This window comes from Capricornis sumatraensis, chromosome 10, assembly GCF_032405125.1.
Source record: "Capricornis sumatraensis isolate serow.1 chromosome 10, serow.2, whole genome shotgun sequence".
NCBI lineage: Eukaryota > Metazoa > Chordata > Mammalia > Artiodactyla > Bovidae > Capricornis > Capricornis sumatraensis.
Genome location: NC_091078.1, coordinates 35,707,762 through 35,725,627, shown reverse-complemented (window position 1 = coordinate 35,725,627; position 17,866 = coordinate 35,707,762). Strand labels below are relative to the sequence as shown.

The following is a 17,866-nucleotide window of genomic DNA, read 5'->3' as shown; positions in this document are numbered from 1 at the left end:
ACCTGTGATCTGGAAATGAAATACCACTAAAGATGCAAAAGTCTAATTATGGAAGAGAAAAACCAAAACAATCACATTTCTCTTCATAACATCGGTTTTCAAGGCAGACAATAAGAACTACATTAAGCGTCTAACTTCTAGCATAAAGACTTGGGGCAAATTGTCCCTAGAGAATTTCTGAAATCCTAACATAATCATGAAACAAAATCTATTTCTCTTTTCCTAATCAATGACTTAAATAGCCACATGTGGCTGGCGGGTGCTGTGCTAAGAAGTGAAGATACAGGAGAAAGATAAGGATCTCTAGAAATCTAAGTTAGGCCATCTTTTTGGTGATTGCTAACGAGCATGAGATATAAAATTTCCAAATAACACTTTTCCTGAAATAAGCATCAGGTTCACAGTTATGTAAAAATTACTGTACCTTTCTGCAATTATTTAATTCCTGCCTCAGAGCCTTACTTCTGGTAACTAAGGCAAACTGAGTAAATCTTCTCTCTCCATGGAACTTCTCAAACAGAGGAGTGAAGTAGCCAATTTCCTTCCCAAGCTCTTCAAATAATCCCATGAATACCCATGTCACAAACCCCCTGAAGAAAAAGTTACCTGATACTTTCCTCCACTTGTAGAGAGAGAGAGAAACTGGTGAAAAAGCTCCTGCTTTTTCAGGTCTGTAATTTCCTTTAGGCGTTCCTCTAATACAGCATCTAATGTTTTGGGGTATCTGGGATGAAATTAAAGAGTCAGTTTATTATTCTTAATAAAGTTATTAACTAAACAGACCATCTAGGTATAAAAGAAAAAAAAGGTAACTTTTTCAAATTACTGAGATTAAGACTTAAATTTTTGACAGACGGAATATGTAAAACCAAATGACATTGATCGAGTTGTTACTATGACTATCTCAACAACAGTTTATATAAAAAATTACACTCTTCATTGTCCCCATACAACCTTTACTTTCACTTGTATTTCAAATATATTTAAATCCTATAATTGTCCCTTCCTAAAAGGTAGAAAAGAAAAACAATCCCTTTATAATTCCTTCACTTTTTAAGTAACTTGTAAATCATCAGTTTATAAAACCAGTGGTACACATTAATAAGTGCACACACACACATCCACACAGCTTACCTGCTTTCTAAAAGTCTGATAAGTGGAAGAAACTGTTCATTAAGCAAAGCTACTTTATCAGAATCCATTTTGTCCTGGGAACTATATGAAATATACTCTTCAAAAAGAAGGCTGCAAAACAAAACAAATACTAGCAGCATGAGAGTTACTATGTATTGAACACCTACTACATACTACGTGCTTTAGAATGTATTCTCTCTGTCCTCCACAGGGTAAAAATTAGATTAATTCTACAGGTACAAAAACTCGGACTAAGAAGTCTTATAATTTGCCTTAGGTTAAACAAGAACAGCAACAAGAGGCAATACTCAGTAAGCACTATTATATCATAAAAAGTGGAGCACAGTTTTCAATCCCTGTCTGAGTCCACAGCCAACCTCTCAACAGTACTTTGCATATTTAACCTCATTTAATTCACAAGCCAACTTGGGAGCAGGGTGCACAAATGACACACCCTGTAGGATTTCTTTGGAGGGAATGATGCTGAAGCTGACACTCCAGTACTTTGGCCACCTCATGTGAAGAGTTGACTCATTGGAAAAGACTCTGATGCTGGGAGCGATTGGGGGCAGGAGGAGAGGGGGACGACAGAGGATGAGATGGCTGGATGGCATCACTGACTTGAATGGACGCGAGTCTGAGTGAACTCCGGGAGTTGGTGATGGACAGGGAGGCCTGGCGTGCTGCAATTCATGGGGTCGCAAAGAGTCAGACATGACAGAGCGACTGAACTGAACTGAACTGAACTGAAGATAGGTACCTGCCCAACGATACACAATGACAAAACCAGATCCGCAGAGCCTGACTTTCAGAACTCACTACTCTACTTGCCTGGAGGTGATAATAGGAAGGATATAACTTATGTCTGGGCTTCCCTGGTGGCTCAGATGGTAAAGAATCTGCCTGCACTGCAGGAGACCCAGGTTCAAATCTCTAGGGTTGGGAAATCACCTGGAGAAGGAAATGGCAACCCACTCCAGTACTCTGGCCTGGAGAATTCCATGGACAGAGGAGCCTGGCGGGCTACAGCCCATGGGGTCACAAAGAGACCTAATACCTCCACTTTTTTTCTGACTACTATGACTACATTCTTTACACTGTATCCAGTTGCCCTTCCAGTAAGAAAAGAAAATGGGAGACTCTCAACTATCTTTCTTTAGTGGTTTAAGTTTCTTAATGACATTTACTGATTACCAACTGTGATATATTGTTTCTTGCATTTTGGTCCACTTAGTATGAGGAAATTTTAAACAACCACAAATTACATATAATATAACCCAAATTTATCTTCACTATTAACTCTGCATGATCACATATATACACTAAAGACAAACAAGAGAAATTACCTCTTTTTCTGTTGCCACAATCACTTGACTAAGTACTTACAATTAAATGAACATGGACAAAGCAAGAAATACATTATAAAGGGATACTGGAAAACTGTTAACCAACCCTGAGAAGTATACTAAGCCACAGAAATACAAATATCAAAAGCATATCAAAAGTAAGAGCTTACCCAGCCAACAAATGGTCTAAGTTGTTCTTCAGGGATATATCTGTAAGTATGGCTTCTAAGAGTCTCCTATAGACTTGACCATCCATCTCTGCAGTTTCTTCTCCTTAGCATACATAACAAATTAAAATTGACTGGAGAAAAATGTTTTTGCATGTGCATGCTATTAGGTTTTTTTTATAACAGAAAATCTTTCTACAGGAATAACTTTAAGACATATATCCACATCCAGCTTTATACCTATTTTCAAGTGTACTTCACCTATTTGGTCATTTGTATCTTTTAAAATCATTTTGTATACATCACCCTCATTCATCCTTTACTTGAAATCCTCTATATTTTTTTAAAACAAGTACTATCATGCCTCTCTCATTAATGAAACAGAAGTCCAAAGAACATAGTCTTTCCCCAAGCCACATTACAAGCGGTGAAGCTGGGACCTGAATCTACATTTCAATAAACTATCTGAATACAGACTAAACTTTCATCTCAATGCCTCCTGACTGAACCAAGAGCTTCATCTTCCATTATGTAAGAATGAATGTTGGCCCTGACTTCATTACTCACCACCTGAACAGGAAATGTACCCTTTCATTTGTGCTAGTCATGTTTCTGAAACTCATGTTTAAACCGAGACTGGGTTAAGTAAACCTTGTTTTCCAATAAATGGATGTAACTTTAGAGACGACTTTCGTAGTATGTCTTTCTTATTCTAGTAGCAACAGCACCAAGAATGTCTTTCTTGTCTTTCCATATTTACTGAGAGGTGAAAAACATGTAAGGCCAATAATCACCTTCTAATTAACTTCTGGGCTTTTTTAAATCTGGATTTTCACACATGAGATTTTTCATCTTATATTTTCAATGACTCAGGGAGAAAAACTTTTTTGGGCGACTAGATGTTTATTATAAAGGAATCACTAAAGTTTATTAAATATCTAGATGAAAAGGGAAAGTTTGACTCAACAATGTGTTTTAACTATTTTCAAATAATTCCATAGTCTTTTTCCATGTAGAAACATGTAAAAGAACACACATTAAAAAAAAATAATACTATCTAGAGAGTGTCAGAGTGAAGTAAGTCTGAAAAACAAATATTGTATATTAACACATACAGGTGGAATCCAGAAAAACTGTATAGACGATCTTATTTGCAACAGAAACAGAGAAACAGATATAGGTAACAAATGTATGGATTCCAAGGGGGAAAGCTGGCAGGTGGGAGGAGCTGGGGGATTGGGACTGACACACACACTACTGACCCTACGCACAGAATAGGCGGCTCATGAGGACCTGGGCTTCCCTCAGAGCTCAGTTGGTGAAGCATCTGCCTGCAATGGAGGAGTCCCACTTTCGATTCCCGGGTCGGGAAGATCCCCTGGAGAAGGAAATGGCAACCCACTCCAGGATTCTTGCCTGGAGAATCCCATGGACAGAGGAGCCTGTCAGGCTACAGTCCACCTGATCCCAAGAGTCGGACACAACTTAGCAACTAAACCCCCACCACCAATGAGAACCTACTGTACAGCATGAGGAACTCTACTTAATGCTCTGTGGTAACCTGAAAGGGAGTCCAAAAGGATATAGGTACATTTATAACGGATTCATTTTGCTATACAGGAGAAACTAACACAGCGTTGTAAAGCAACTGTACTTCAATAAAAATTAATTTTAAAAAATACTGAGTGTATCACTCAATTAACAAGGTTCTCCCTTCAACCAATCTGCTCCCCACCCTAAATGTTTCTCATGTCAGAAAAACAGACAAATTACACAAAAAGAGTTGGACAGCAGAAACTCTAGGTATCTAAAAGATATTAACCAGGGTGTGGTTTTTATCTTAAAATCAAATATGAGAAAGTAAGTTTTTGGACACAACATGTAAAACCATTTACCTGTAACCTGATTAACCATGGAGACGACCAGGTGGGGAAGCATGTAACGCAGAAGAGGACTAATGTCGTGTGTTTCAGAAATCCCATGAAGTAGCGTAATAAGATTAGGAACATTACACAAGTGAGGAAATGGCCTTTGAAGAAACAAAGACATAAGATATTGACTTTACATGTTAGAAGACAGTGAGTGGCAATTTTTAAAAATAGCATAAAATTTATCCTATGAAAAAACTCCTCAAAATAACTTCATTCACCTCCAATTATCATCATTCTCAATTCAAGTGTACGTACTTTTTCCCCAGGCTCTCTGGCTTCTGTCTCTGAAGGAGCACTATCAAGCAACTCAATCCATCCTTGATCAGAGAGGGAATTCTGATCAGTGTTCTGATAATCTGTGAAGCCAAAGAGTTAACGAAGGTATCTTCCATGGCCACTTTCACGGAAATCTGACATATTATCATGTATGTTGCAGCTCTGTAATCTGGTAGAGATGATTTCAATCCCTGAATATTTTTTAAAATATAAGGAAAAGTGACAAACTATGTTATTTTAGGCTACTGAAAAATGTTACTTGACTGACAAATCCGAAGTGTCATAAATTAGAGATGAATACAACCTAATGCACACTGAGAGTCAACACTCCTTGGAAGTGAAAAATCAAGATGCTGGCTCCCTTTCCTGAGGGGACGTGGAAATGAGACAAGGCTCTCGAAAGACAGAAGGCGATCTCAGCAGGCCTCCTAACTCAGACATCCACTACACATGCTAAAAGGAGCAAAGGAGTCTCCTTTACATGCAAACATCCACCTGTGTAAGGGAGACTTCAATCAGAAACAAAACAGTATCTGATTAAAGACAATAATTTAGGGACACTGGTGGGGGGGCTTCTGCAGTTCGTCTATGGGGGACCTGGAAAGGCGGAAGGCTATGAGGCACTCAGGCAGGAGAAACATCAAGAAGAAATCAATACAAAAAGAATGAAAAGAGAGCCTCTGCCTTGAAGAGATTTTCTAACCCATTCTCTTTTAAAAACAATTTCACTTTTTCTTTTTTTTTCTCAAATATTTTCTGATTTAGACCATTCTTTAAAGCCTTTACTGCATTTGTTACTATATTGCTTCTGTTTTGGGTTTTGGGTTTTTTGGCCACAAGGTATGTGGAATCTTAGCTCCCTGACCAGGAACTGAATCAGTACCCTCTGCGCTGGAAGGCCAAACCTCAACCACTGGACCAGCCAGGAAGTCCCACAGTGTTCATTCTTAGGGAGTTTCCTAACTAAGACTCCACTCTGGTAGGTTTTTAAGAAGTCATTTTTTTTAACCTAAAAATTAAATTTCATCAACCATCTGAAATCAACTGCCAGTGTAAAAACATTTATGCCTAAGTGAAATTTTCAATAGCAAGAAAATTTCTTCCAGTACAAAATAATCTATTTTACACATAAGCAGGACCAACCTTTTGAATATATGGAAACAGCTTGGCAACTATATTGTCGGATAAGTCCTCGGCAGCCACCAGAGCAGACACAATGGTAGAGGCATAGAAAGTAAAGAGCACTCTCAACTGAGTGGAATTCCCAGGATACTCAGCAAAAGCCTGGAACAAAAACCACAAACCAAACACATTTAGGAGTGAAAAGCTAATGAGATATAGGTGTAAAAATATTTACAGCTCTCAACTACTTCAGGCTGACACTAATTTTACATGGCAAGAATAAACAACCTTCTTGACATTTTTAGACTGTGTCTTTGTTTAAACAGTCATTGTAAAGAATTTGGCAAGGAAGACAATAATTTATTTTTGTAGAAAAACAGCTTTGATGATGAAAGATTGATCAAGCTGCTCATGTTCCAAAAGTGGAGATCACTTAACAAAAGGCACTTCTTCAAAGTCCCACTATTACTACAAAAGGCCTTCATTTGCTTTCTCCAGGCCGAGGAAACCACCTTCTAATGGAATTACACGTTCATGAAACAGTATACTACTCACCTTCACAGATTTTGTCACCAGACTACAAATGAAATCCATGAATCCAAGATCTTTGTAGCAGTGGGTAACCAAAGTTCCTTTAGCTAAGGGCACTCCAGATTGCTGTTACAGACAGGAAGAACCAACTGTTAACTAAGGATAATTCATCAACTCATCATTTAAGTAACCTACCAAAGTAACAGCTTCAAACTGCTACAGTTCATTAATACAAAATATAGTCTTCCATTATAACTGGTGGTAAAGAAGAGATTAACATATAAAATTGTGCAAACTTCAGAAATTCAAACGAGAAGGGCCAGCAACATGTGTGGCGGTACTCAGTGAAAAATGGTTACTTATCATGTGTTGCATTTTGATATGTATTTATCTAAATCCAGATTCTCTAGATTCTTAGTAACTCTACCATTTAGACTTGGTTTGTGAGTCAGTGTGATATGGTTTTGTCACTGCTTTACAATAACACGAGTAACAGAAATAGACTAGGAAACCAGTCAACTTATACTGCTCTTCCCACGACCTAGCACTGTGCATGGCATATGTAAGTGCTCAATCATTTTGAATAGATCAATGAAAAGATAATTTGCAAACTGTAATAGGTAAGTGTGGTTTGGATACCTGAAACAAGTGTGTCTAGAGAACAGCAGGGTCTCTGTGTAGATTAGGGAAAAAAATAATGTTACTAGCAGAATGAGTAAAAGTTTGATAGGCTTTACTACAGGTTGGCCTTCTCTTCCTGAATATTCTTTAGTTTAAGTGCTTTACATCCAAATTCTTTTCTTCTTCTAATTAAAATTCCTATTCCTTTCTCTTTACTAATTCTGATCATGGACCACCTGTCATCAGCCAGAAAGTTACTCGTTCCGAGGTCACAGCCTGTTGGCCTACTTTCATCCCATTTGCTGCCTGCTGGCCCAAATCACCACTCAACATTTAACAAAATTCTTACTAACAACATAAATCTACTTTCTTTACTATAGTTACAAACAAGGTGGTAATGGCAAGTCAGTTGTTTTCCTACAAAATCATGCTATCTTATCTCAATCAGAGCCTTCCTGTAAGGCAATCATCCTATTACTTATCTGTAAATTAATTCTTAGCATCTTCTTCACAATAATAATTTCCTGAAGTCCTTCAAGTCTTTTTTTTTTCTTTTTCTAAGTATTTTATGCTTTTCTTCACCTGACTTTTTTAAGCTTTTCAGTTCCAAAATTCTAAATGCCAGACAGCACAGTATAATGGAAAGACAAGCTTTAGAATCAGATCTAGATTCAAATCTCGACTCTGCCACTTTAGAGCTGCTGGAACTTTGGTGAGTAACTTAATTCTCTGAGCCTGTATTCATCCATAAAAAGTTTTTTTGTGAGAATCAAAGATAATAAAATACAAACTGCCTATTCTACTATCACATACCAAATAAAAGCCAGCTATTATTCATAATAGTTTCAAATGGAAGCTAGGAAATAAAACTGATGAAGGTAATACTTGGTGTACTCTCAGGAACACCAATGGATTTATTTTTTCCAAATAATACCTTTTATGAAGGCTTGCAATTACTACAGATACATGTCATTCAACAATCATACCTTAATTGGTAATAACCAGAACCATTTGTGCTTTGAATTATTAATTTTTAGAAGCTGTATAACCCGCACAAATATTCTTGTCTCATGGTATGGCAATACACAAGCAATGAGGCTATCTTGATTATAAAGATGGATATGGAACCTGGAGAAAAAAGAAGCAAACAATTCAAACGGATACAAAACTTATAAGCATATATTTCCTTATGTGCCCAAATGGTTCAAGTGACTTAAACCCACTTAAAACAACAATAAAACTAGAAGCAAGGTATAGCACACTTAAAGCACAGGCATTAAAGTATTCAATAGGGTTGGCCAATTCTTATGCAGTGGTATTTTTAAATATTCAATATCAAAATTGACATCCATTCACTTTTTCTCAACTTACAAAAAAAACCCATTTATTACACATGATTTTAGAATCACTGCAGTCAAACCAACAGAAAACCAAACTGGGTCAACTAGGCAACACTCAATTCCTCTCTGTTCTCCAAAGCTCACCTTCCACAGCTGTTTCCTCAGTTTACCTAACTATTAATATCATGATCTGAAAGCCAGAAGACTAATTACAAAGAAAATCATATTACCTTCCTTCTTTGAATACAAAAATTATGTAATTACAAGCATATTTAATTTGTCCATGAATTTTATAAAACTTGGTATTGGTCAAGCCACCTAATTAACATAAGAGATTTATTAATTCTGTCAGATTCATTAAATGGCAACCTACTCCAGTACTCTTGCCTGGAAAATCCCATGGATATGGAGGAGGCTGGTAGGCTGCAGTCCATGGGGTCGCTAAGAGTCAGGCACGACTGAGCAACTTCACTTTCACTTTTCTCTTTCATGCATTGGAGAAGGAAATGGCAACCCACTTCAGTGTTCTTGCCTGGAGATTCCCAGGGACAGAGGAGCCTAGTGGGCTGCCATCTATGGGGTCGCACAGAGTCGGACATGACTGAAGCAACTTAGCAGCAGCAGCAGCAGCAGCCTTTAAGATCTAAATCCTTTCCAGGCTTCTTTCTCAAGATGTTTTTCTTAATTCTCCCAGCCAAGTGATCCCTCTGTCTGTCTAAGCCCTCCTATCCCTTCTCTCTTATAGCACCATACCTCTTGCCTTTCGTTAGTTCTATATTAGGGCTTTAGTACTAGCCGAGACATCATTTCTTCCATGAAGCTTTCTTCAACTACTTCAGGCATCACCATACACTCCCAAAACCTTGTATACACCCTTACTGTGGCATTTATTTCACAATGGTAAGAAAAGGCAGCATATTCATCCTTGTATTGAATTTAATGTTTGCTAAATAAATAAGTTACATGAATAAATAAATGGAAAAACCAAAGGCAAAAAATACTCCTTACAATAATGATTTATCTGGGGAAAATTAAATGCTAGAAGACAGAGACAAATAGTACAAATTTGACTCTTTTTTTGGTCTGAAGAATCTAATGATGTGATCATCAGAAGACCCAGGTTAATTGTTTTCTCAATGACCCACTGGCTTCCCTTACCCTCATTCCTTCAGTTAATGAAGTGGAAGCCTTTCTACTTTTAAAACATCCATACGAAAAAACAATGTGTTAACTATGATGTGATACCAATGTGATGTAAATAAATGAGAAAATAAACTGAGTAAACTTAAGACAATTTCAAAAGGAGACGAAAGATCAGGCCTTGGAAACAAATTTATATCACCGCTTACTAGTCATGTGACTCTGCCAGCTTAACTTTCTATACCTGTTTTCTCAATTGTATAATGGGGATAAAAGAAGCACCTCCCCCACAGGAGTGTTGTAAGCACCGAGGTAAGGCATACTCCGTGCTTACCATCAGGCCTGGTGTAAAGTGTTCCATAAACATTAGCTATTACTGCTTTTCTTAAGTTATGGTATTTTCAAGAATAATATTATTCTCTTCCCAAACCACCATTTTTGTTATTTTGGCAAGAAGTTCAATAACACTCATTGCCCCAAATATGCAGTAGCAATTTGTAATAGTGAAGTGACATAAGCCCCTTAGAACTAATGAGGTTAGACTATTTACTCAAGATCTTCTAAAAAGTAGTTTTACTTTTCACTATCAATAAAAATGAGTTCAATACAGAAGGACACACTTATCTCACCCAATACAAACCATATTTATCTCAATATTTAGATTAATAAATGTTCTCAAACATCAATGTTATCATCCCATAATTATTTCTGTAATTTCATTCGCTACCTGTGGATCAACCACTCCAGACACTTCTGTGCCGGCTTCAGCAGGAAGTAAGGAGACAAGTGAATAAGAAACAATGAAATGTTTTCATCCAGCTGTTTGTTCACTGCTTTGGTCTGAACGCTGCGCTCCAAGGTTTTTGCTAGCTGGCTGAACAACGGTGCTTCGAATTGCTCAAAGGAAGGATCAATTCCAAGCAGCTCTTCCAGGCCAGTGCATCCTAGGAAAACTCCAGTTTATTTAACAATTCTTAGCAAGTAAACTCATCTCGCGCTTCTTTTACAGTTTTTCTCTAACACTCTCTCTATTCTTTTAGAATAATACAGTCCCAAACATAGATTTCTATCCAACATAGAAAATAAATTTCATCTCACCAAGGAGAAGAAAAAGTACCACCAGGCAGGGGGCCTTTTTTCTTTTTTTCCAATACAATTTCAGTACCATAACTAGGCCAGTCCTTGGAAGACCCCTCCCTGACCCCCCAACCACTGCTTCCAGCCTCTTCCTTTCTACACCTTAGATGACTCCCCCCAACCTTGGTGTGAAATTCAGATACCGTTACCTATACACATTTTATGCATCTAGAGTGTAGTTATTTGCCATTCTCTTTTTCCGTAACAACATAAGTCGAGTTAGCAGGTTACAAACCGCTAAGAGAGCGGGTCAGAAAACACAGCAACATCCGGGTCACACATGCTTCCCAGGGCTTTTTCTAAGTTAAAAGGCAGCTCACCAATGGCAAAGGCGGTTTCTCTATCGATGGTGGCCGCTTCCTTGGGGTCAAACAACAAAGAGGCAACTTCATCTCTAGATAAGAGACTGGCGTCACTCTGAGGGAGGGCGAGTCGTTGGAGCTGCTGGGCTAAGGACGTCATCTCTCACGTTGGCAGACTTCTAAAAACACAGGTTAAGAAACAGACTCACCGTGAGAACCTTCTACAAAATTGTAAGACGGTGTGACGGCGTGACGGCAAACAGCAAATGTCTCGCGTACAAGCAACTTTCCTCCGCACTCAGCGCGGCTGCGGACGCATCACCTGCTGTCCAGGAACCCCCAGACGCCAAACGTGGAAACCCCAAAGCAACAGCGATAATAGCTAATGACATCCCCGAGGGCCGCGCCAAGCGTTTTTCAGCTCCAACTCCGCGGAGACTCGAAAATTCGGGGACATCTTACCCTCCCCTGCATACCGCCCCGACTCACAGCCCCTGCTCACCCAGAGCTCGACTCTGGACAGGACTCAGAAGCCAATGAATCTTCACAGCAGCTCCCACATGGGTACCAAGAAGTCCAGCTCTCGACCGGAAATGTAGAGCACGCCTCGCGCAAACTTCCGGTTTCAGGCACTACGGCAAGAGAAGAGGTACAAGCTTGCCGGAAAGCGAAACGATGACTCCGCCCCCAGGCGGCGAAGCCCCGCCCCTCCGCCGCGCGGTCCTGATCTGCTGGAGGCTTGTGGTCTGTACTTGGCTCGGTACTGCGTTTCAGTTTCTGACTGGGCCTTTTGTGAGCTTTGACGTTCCGTAGCAGGAATCTTTCATTCAACGTACGTATCCAGATTTTTACTACGTACCGGCAGCAGGGCGCGGTGGTTAAAACTGAACCATGCAGTCGCAGCCTGGGTTAATATACCCACTCTAGGGTCTTTGAGTTGCACTGAATTCTCGTCTCTCGGAGTTCGGTATCTCCTCTATAAAATGAAAACAGGCTGAGAATTTCATCAGATGACCTACTGATCGCAGCGCGAGCCGCTCTGCAAATAAATGTTGGCTACCACTATCCTGAAGCTTGGGGCCAGCCACTGTATTTCCGGAGTACACGCCCTGTGTGTTTTGCTGTTTTGTTTTTCACTAACCCTGGTGAAATACAATCTACAAACTACATCGCACACTTCCGTTTAGCAATTCGATGAGTTTTAACAAATGAATAAGTGGGTATCACTATCTGTCCATTCAAGACATGGAAAGTTTCCGTCGCCCCCAAAAGTTCCCTCTGGGCCCTTGCTGTGTTGCCCGCCCCACTCCTGGTCCCAGGTAACCACTAGGCATCTTAGTATCACTATAGATTGGTGCTGCTGAAGAGTGTCCCATATGAGTATGCCACAGTCTGTTCCCAAAGCAAGGGCATGTGCCCAAATGGAGTGAACTGGCCCCTCCAAGAAGCTGCGCAGGATGCGGGATTGAGATCGGATATCCTACCTGTATATTTTAGATGCATTCCTTTCTCTTAGGACGTGGAGCTCTCTTTGATACCAGGGTGTCAGTCTTTTTTCTTGAAGATTGTTGGAAACAGAGTTATAGTTTCAGAGGCTCCCTTCTCTACTCCATGCAGATCTCTCTTTTTTGTGAACACGACCTTTCATTTTTGCTTTAACGGCGTCTACAACAACCAAAACAACTTCTCAGTTACTTCCAGAGATAGCTAATGATCTTTTGCATGGGGTGTTAACTGCATTGCAGAGAATGATGTGGTTTTTTTAAGTTCCAAGAATGTCTCTGTCATCCTTAAAAACAGCTCTCTCAAAGGAATTTTTGTTGTTGTTCTTTACGAAAATGATCAGTTTTGAGAGAAATGAAAATAGTGAGAAATGAAAATCAGACCTATTTTTATGCTTAAGACATATTGATTTTTTTGCTTAAAAAAATCCTCGTTTTTTTACAAGCCTCATCAACGTGCAAATAAACAGAAAAATGCCACAAATGTTTGGTTCAGTCATGTTTATATTAGTTCCAATGATATATGGTACTGTGCTGAATTTTACTTTAGCGGTAAATGAAAAGAAAAAAAAATTTTAAGTAAACTAGAAAGTAAAAAGAACAAGTCAGAGATTCGTAAATATTCTATCTGTTTTAAAAAAGCATGCTGTGACCTTGAATTGTGTATTTTTCTCCATTTTAAAACAATTGTTTGGATATATTCCGGATTGTTTTCTGATTACTACCTCCTCAGTTTTTGTGATTATAAACTTATCCCCTGGTTTGATTATTCAGCTGAGGACCAGAGCAAACTTCTTTTCTGTTGTTACTTGAATTTAAAATATTGGTCATAGAATATCTGTTGCTCTGCAGTTCCTCTTAATAACCCTTTTAATGCATTTTGCCATTAAATGCATTTTGCATTTGTCATTTTATACTCATTAAATCCAAAACTTTAGCCATAGTGATACGTATTTCTTGATGCAAGGGTAAGCATTGTTTTCAGACATGGTATATTAACCATTCATTCATTCATTTGATGGGAGATGTCACATGGCAGAGTGATCGATTCTGCTGCTTATTTCAATCACTATTCATGGCAAGGACTCTAACCCCCAAAAAACAAGTTTGTAAGAGTGACTTGAATAAATGAGCTCTTTTTTAAAGGACTTTTAAAAGCCCTCCCTCACCGCATTCTTCTTTACTCCAGAGCACAGATACTTTCATTCCACATGTACTTTATACCAAGTTAGGCATACAGTGCGGACAAGTCAAGTTAAGTTCTCTGCTCTTCTGGAATTTATATCCCACCAGGAAGTGACAGGTAAAAGGCAAATAGATAAATCAGAAAAACATTAGGTAATGTAATAAAAGCTCTGCTGGCAATAATAAAAAGCCATAGGATAGGGGTAAAAGAGGGAAGGCATCATTAATTTGGGTATTTTGGAGAAGGACCCTCTGAGGAGGGAACATTTAAGCCAAGACCTGAATGACTAGTCTTGATAAACTAGAAATACTCTAGACAGGATCAATCTTGATGTTCACTCCAATCACAGCAAGGCTCTTTTCTGCCTACCAAGTATACCAAGCTTGTATTTTCTTCACAGAGTTACAACTACCTGGAATGATCTGATTTGTTTGCTTACCTATTTATTTCTTGTATCCGCTCATAGAATACTGTCTTTACACTGGCATGGAGCCCATCCGTAAGATTTTGGTCCCGGGGCAAAGGTGCAGAGGGAAACGCAGCTGTCAGTCTAGGATACTTGAGATATAAATCAACCTAGCACACTGTAACCTCCGACACGCATAATGACAAAACAAAAATATTTTCATATGACTGAAAGACAGCAAAATACAAAAGATGGCAGCGTTTGATTATTGTCATACCTGTCTGGATACAATACGGGCTTCCCTGGTGGCCCAGTGGTAAAAAATCTGCCTGCAATACAGGAAAGGCAGGATCAATCTCTGGGTTGGGAAGATCCCCTGGAGGAGGAAAATGGCTACCCACTCCAGTATTCTTGCCTGGGAAATCCCATGGACAGAGGAGCCTGGTGGGCTACCGTCCATGGAGTTGCAAAGATCTGGACACAACTGAGTGACTAAACATGCACACATGCACACACTGGATACAATATTGATTGACTGAGAGTCAATAGATTTCCTATATATTTAACCCATAGAATTTTGCCTTCATGTCAGCATAATTATCAATTATGTTGTTTAATTCAGACTTTCACAAATTGTGTCCTATTGACAAAATGATTGAAAAGATTAAAAAATAAAATTTAATTACATTCAAAGTGTACAAAATTTAAACGTATTTTTATAAAAATATAAATTATGTAAAAATACCCCATACATTATATTTTTCACTTATTCTCAATGTTTTCAAAAGAATTATCCTCAACAGGGCAAAAAAGCACAGGTTATAATGTCAACATTTTAAATAAAATTAAATAAAGCTAATTTTTATTTTTGGAAAATAATATTACCTTATTATAATAAAATATTCATAAAAGTTATTCACAAGTTTGTCATTCCATGTCTATCTAGTTGCCAGTGTAAAGAATCAATATCCCACCACATCCCCTCTGCCACAAAAAGGAAAAATCAGTATTCCCTTTCATTCACGCTATATTTATATCTGTGTTAGTCACTCAGTCATGTACAACTCTTTTCAACCCCATGGACTGTAGCCTGTCAGGCTCCTCTGTTCTTGGGATTCACAAGGCAAAAATACTGGAATGGATAGCCATTCCCTTCTCCAAGGGATCTTCCCCAACCAGGGATCGAACCTGGGTTTCCCACAGGCAAATTCTTTATGTCTGAGCCACCAGGGAAGCCCTTATCTATATCAACCTATTTTCAAATTTAAGGATCATATGAATTGTTTAATGCTGTTAAAGGATCTTTAGTTACCACATCCAATCGTTGAGAATATGTAGTACAGTAGTTCATTTGTACCTCCAGAACCGTAAATTGGAAAGCAAAAGGAAACAAGAAACTGCATGTTTGGAATTACTTAGAAATAATACTTTATACTTTGCTAAGCAAAAATCTAATATGTATATGCAGTCTAAAAGGAAAAGTGTGACAAGTTCACCAATTTGTCTTTTCTCTTACTTAAGTACTTCTGAATTTGAATCTTCCCCCCATCCTAAAGCAGTGTCCAGAAATAGTACAATCCACAAACCTTCAGAACATTCAGACAAGGTTGTCTTTTATTTGAGAACACAGGGTGAGAAACTGTTTCCCTGAAGCTTAAGTATATAAATCAAAGATGAGATTGATTCAGAGTTATGGACCGTGCCACAGCAGTGCTAAATGGCAGTTTCTGAAGGACAGACTCTACATTTTAAAACAAATTTCTCATGTATTTGTGATATTCATGTGCAGACCTTGGGGAGTTCATCTTTCAGTGTCATATCTTTTTGCCTTTTCATACCATTCATGGGGTTCTCAAGGTAAGAATACTAATGTGGTTTGCCATTCCCTTCTCCAGGAGACCACGTTTTGTCAGAACTCTCCACAATGACCCGTCCATCTTGGGTAGCCCCACACAGCATGGCTTATAGTTTTATTGAGTTGGACAAGGCTGTGGTCCATGTGATCAGTTTGGTTAGTTTTCTGTGATTTTCATTCTGTCTCCTCTCTGATGGAGAAGGATAAGAGGCTTATGGAAGCTTCCTGATGGGAGAGACTGACTGTAGGGGAAACTGGGTCTTGTTCTGAAGGGAGGGGCCATGTTCAGTAAATTTTTAACCGAATTTTCTGTTGATGTGTGGAACTGTGTTCCCTCCCTGTTGTTTGGCCTGAGGCCAGACTGTAGTAGGGGTAATGAAGGTAATGGCGATCTCCTTCAAAAGGACTTGTGCACACACTGTTGTATTCAGTGACCTTGACTGTGCAGCAGGCCACTGTCGGCCCATGCCTCTGCCAGAGACACCTGGACACTCACAGGCAAATCTGGCTCAGTCTCCTGTGGGGACACTGTTTTTCTCCTGGCTCCTGGTGTGCACAAGGTTTTGTTTGTGCCCTCCAAGAGTCTGTTTCCCCAGTTCTCTAAAAGTTCTGTAATCAAATCCCACTGGCCTCCAAAGTCAAATTCCCTGGGGAATTCTCAGTCCTTTGCTGGATCCCAAGGTTGGGAAATCTGTTGTGGGTCTTAACAGTGCTAAAAATTTTTTGGTATAATTGTTCTGCAATTATAACCTAACAGAAGCAGAAAATATTAAGAAGAGGTGGCAAGAACACACAGAACTATACAAAAAAGACCTTAATGACCCAGATAACAATGATGGTGTGATCACTCACCTAGAGCCAGACATCCTGGAGTGCAAAGTGGGCCTTAGGAAGCATCACTGCAAACAAAACTAGTGGAGGTGATGGAATTCAAGCGGAATTATTTCAAATCCCAAAAGATGATGCTGTGAAAGTGCTGGACTCAATATGCCAGCAAATTTGGAAAACTCAGCACTGGCCACAGGACTGGAAAAGGACAGTTTTCATTCCAATCCCAAAGAAAGGCAATGCCAATGAATGTTCAAACTACTCCACAATTGCACTCATCTCACATGCTAGCAAAGTAATGCTCAAAATTCTCCAAGGCAGGCTTCAACAGTATGTGAACTGAGAACCTCCAGATGTTCAATTTGGATTTAGAAAAGGTAGAGGAACCAGAGATCAAATTGCCAACACATGTTGGATCATAGAAAAAGCAAGAGAATTCCAGAAAAACAGCTACTTCTACTTTATTGACTACACCAAAGCCTTTGACTGTGGATCACAACAAACTGTGGAAAATTTTTCAAGAAATGGGAACACCAGACCACTTTACCTACCTCCTGAGAAATCTGTATGCAGGTCAAGAAGCAACAGATAGAAGCGGACATGGAACAAAGGACTGGTATGTCAAGACTGTATATTGTCACCCTGCTTATTTAACTTCTAGGCAGAGTACATCATGTGAAATCCCAGGCTGGATGAAGCACAAGCTGGAATTAAGATCACCAGAAGAAATATCAATAACCTCAGATATGCAGATGACACCACCTTTATGGCAGAAAGCAAAGAGGAACTAAAGAGCCTCTTGATCAAAGTGAAAGAGGAGAGTTAAAAACCTGGCTTAAAATTTGACATTCAAGAAACTAAGATCATGGCATCTGGTCCCATCACTTCATGGCAAATACATGGGAAACAATGGAAACAGTGACAGACTTTATTTTTCTGGGCTCCAAAATCACTGCAGATGGTGACTGCAGCCATGAAATTAAAAGACACTTGTTTAAAAGATGCTTGCTCCATGGAAGAAAAGCTGTGACCAACCTAGACA

General features: G+C 39.1%; 1 protein-coding gene across 1 annotated transcript in view; it reads right to left on the bottom strand.

Moving 5' to 3' along the window:
• Positions 1–11,584, bottom strand: part of HEATR1 (HEAT repeat containing 1) — a 51,194-nt gene extending 39,610 nt beyond the window's left edge. Inside the window, exons 1-11 of the mRNA XM_068982396.1 lie at positions 11,550–11,584; positions 11,066–11,226; positions 10,336–10,552; positions 8,115–8,256; positions 6,532–6,633; positions 5,998–6,138; positions 4,834–5,045; positions 4,543–4,676; positions 2,651–2,753; positions 1,135–1,245; positions 607–724 (exon numbers count right to left, since the gene is read on the bottom strand). Coding sequence (XP_068838497.1) covers positions 607–724; positions 1,135–1,245; positions 2,651–2,753; positions 4,543–4,676; positions 4,834–5,045; positions 5,998–6,138; positions 6,532–6,633; positions 8,115–8,256; positions 10,336–10,552; positions 11,066–11,207 — 1,422 coding nt within the window. The 5' untranslated portion in view covers positions 11,208–11,226; positions 11,550–11,584. The remainder of the gene's footprint in view (positions 1–606; positions 725–1,134; positions 1,246–2,650; positions 2,754–4,542; positions 4,677–4,833; positions 5,046–5,997; positions 6,139–6,531; positions 6,634–8,114; positions 8,257–10,335; positions 10,553–11,065; positions 11,227–11,549) is intronic.
• Between the last annotated feature and the right edge of the window lie 6,282 nt (positions 11,585–17,866).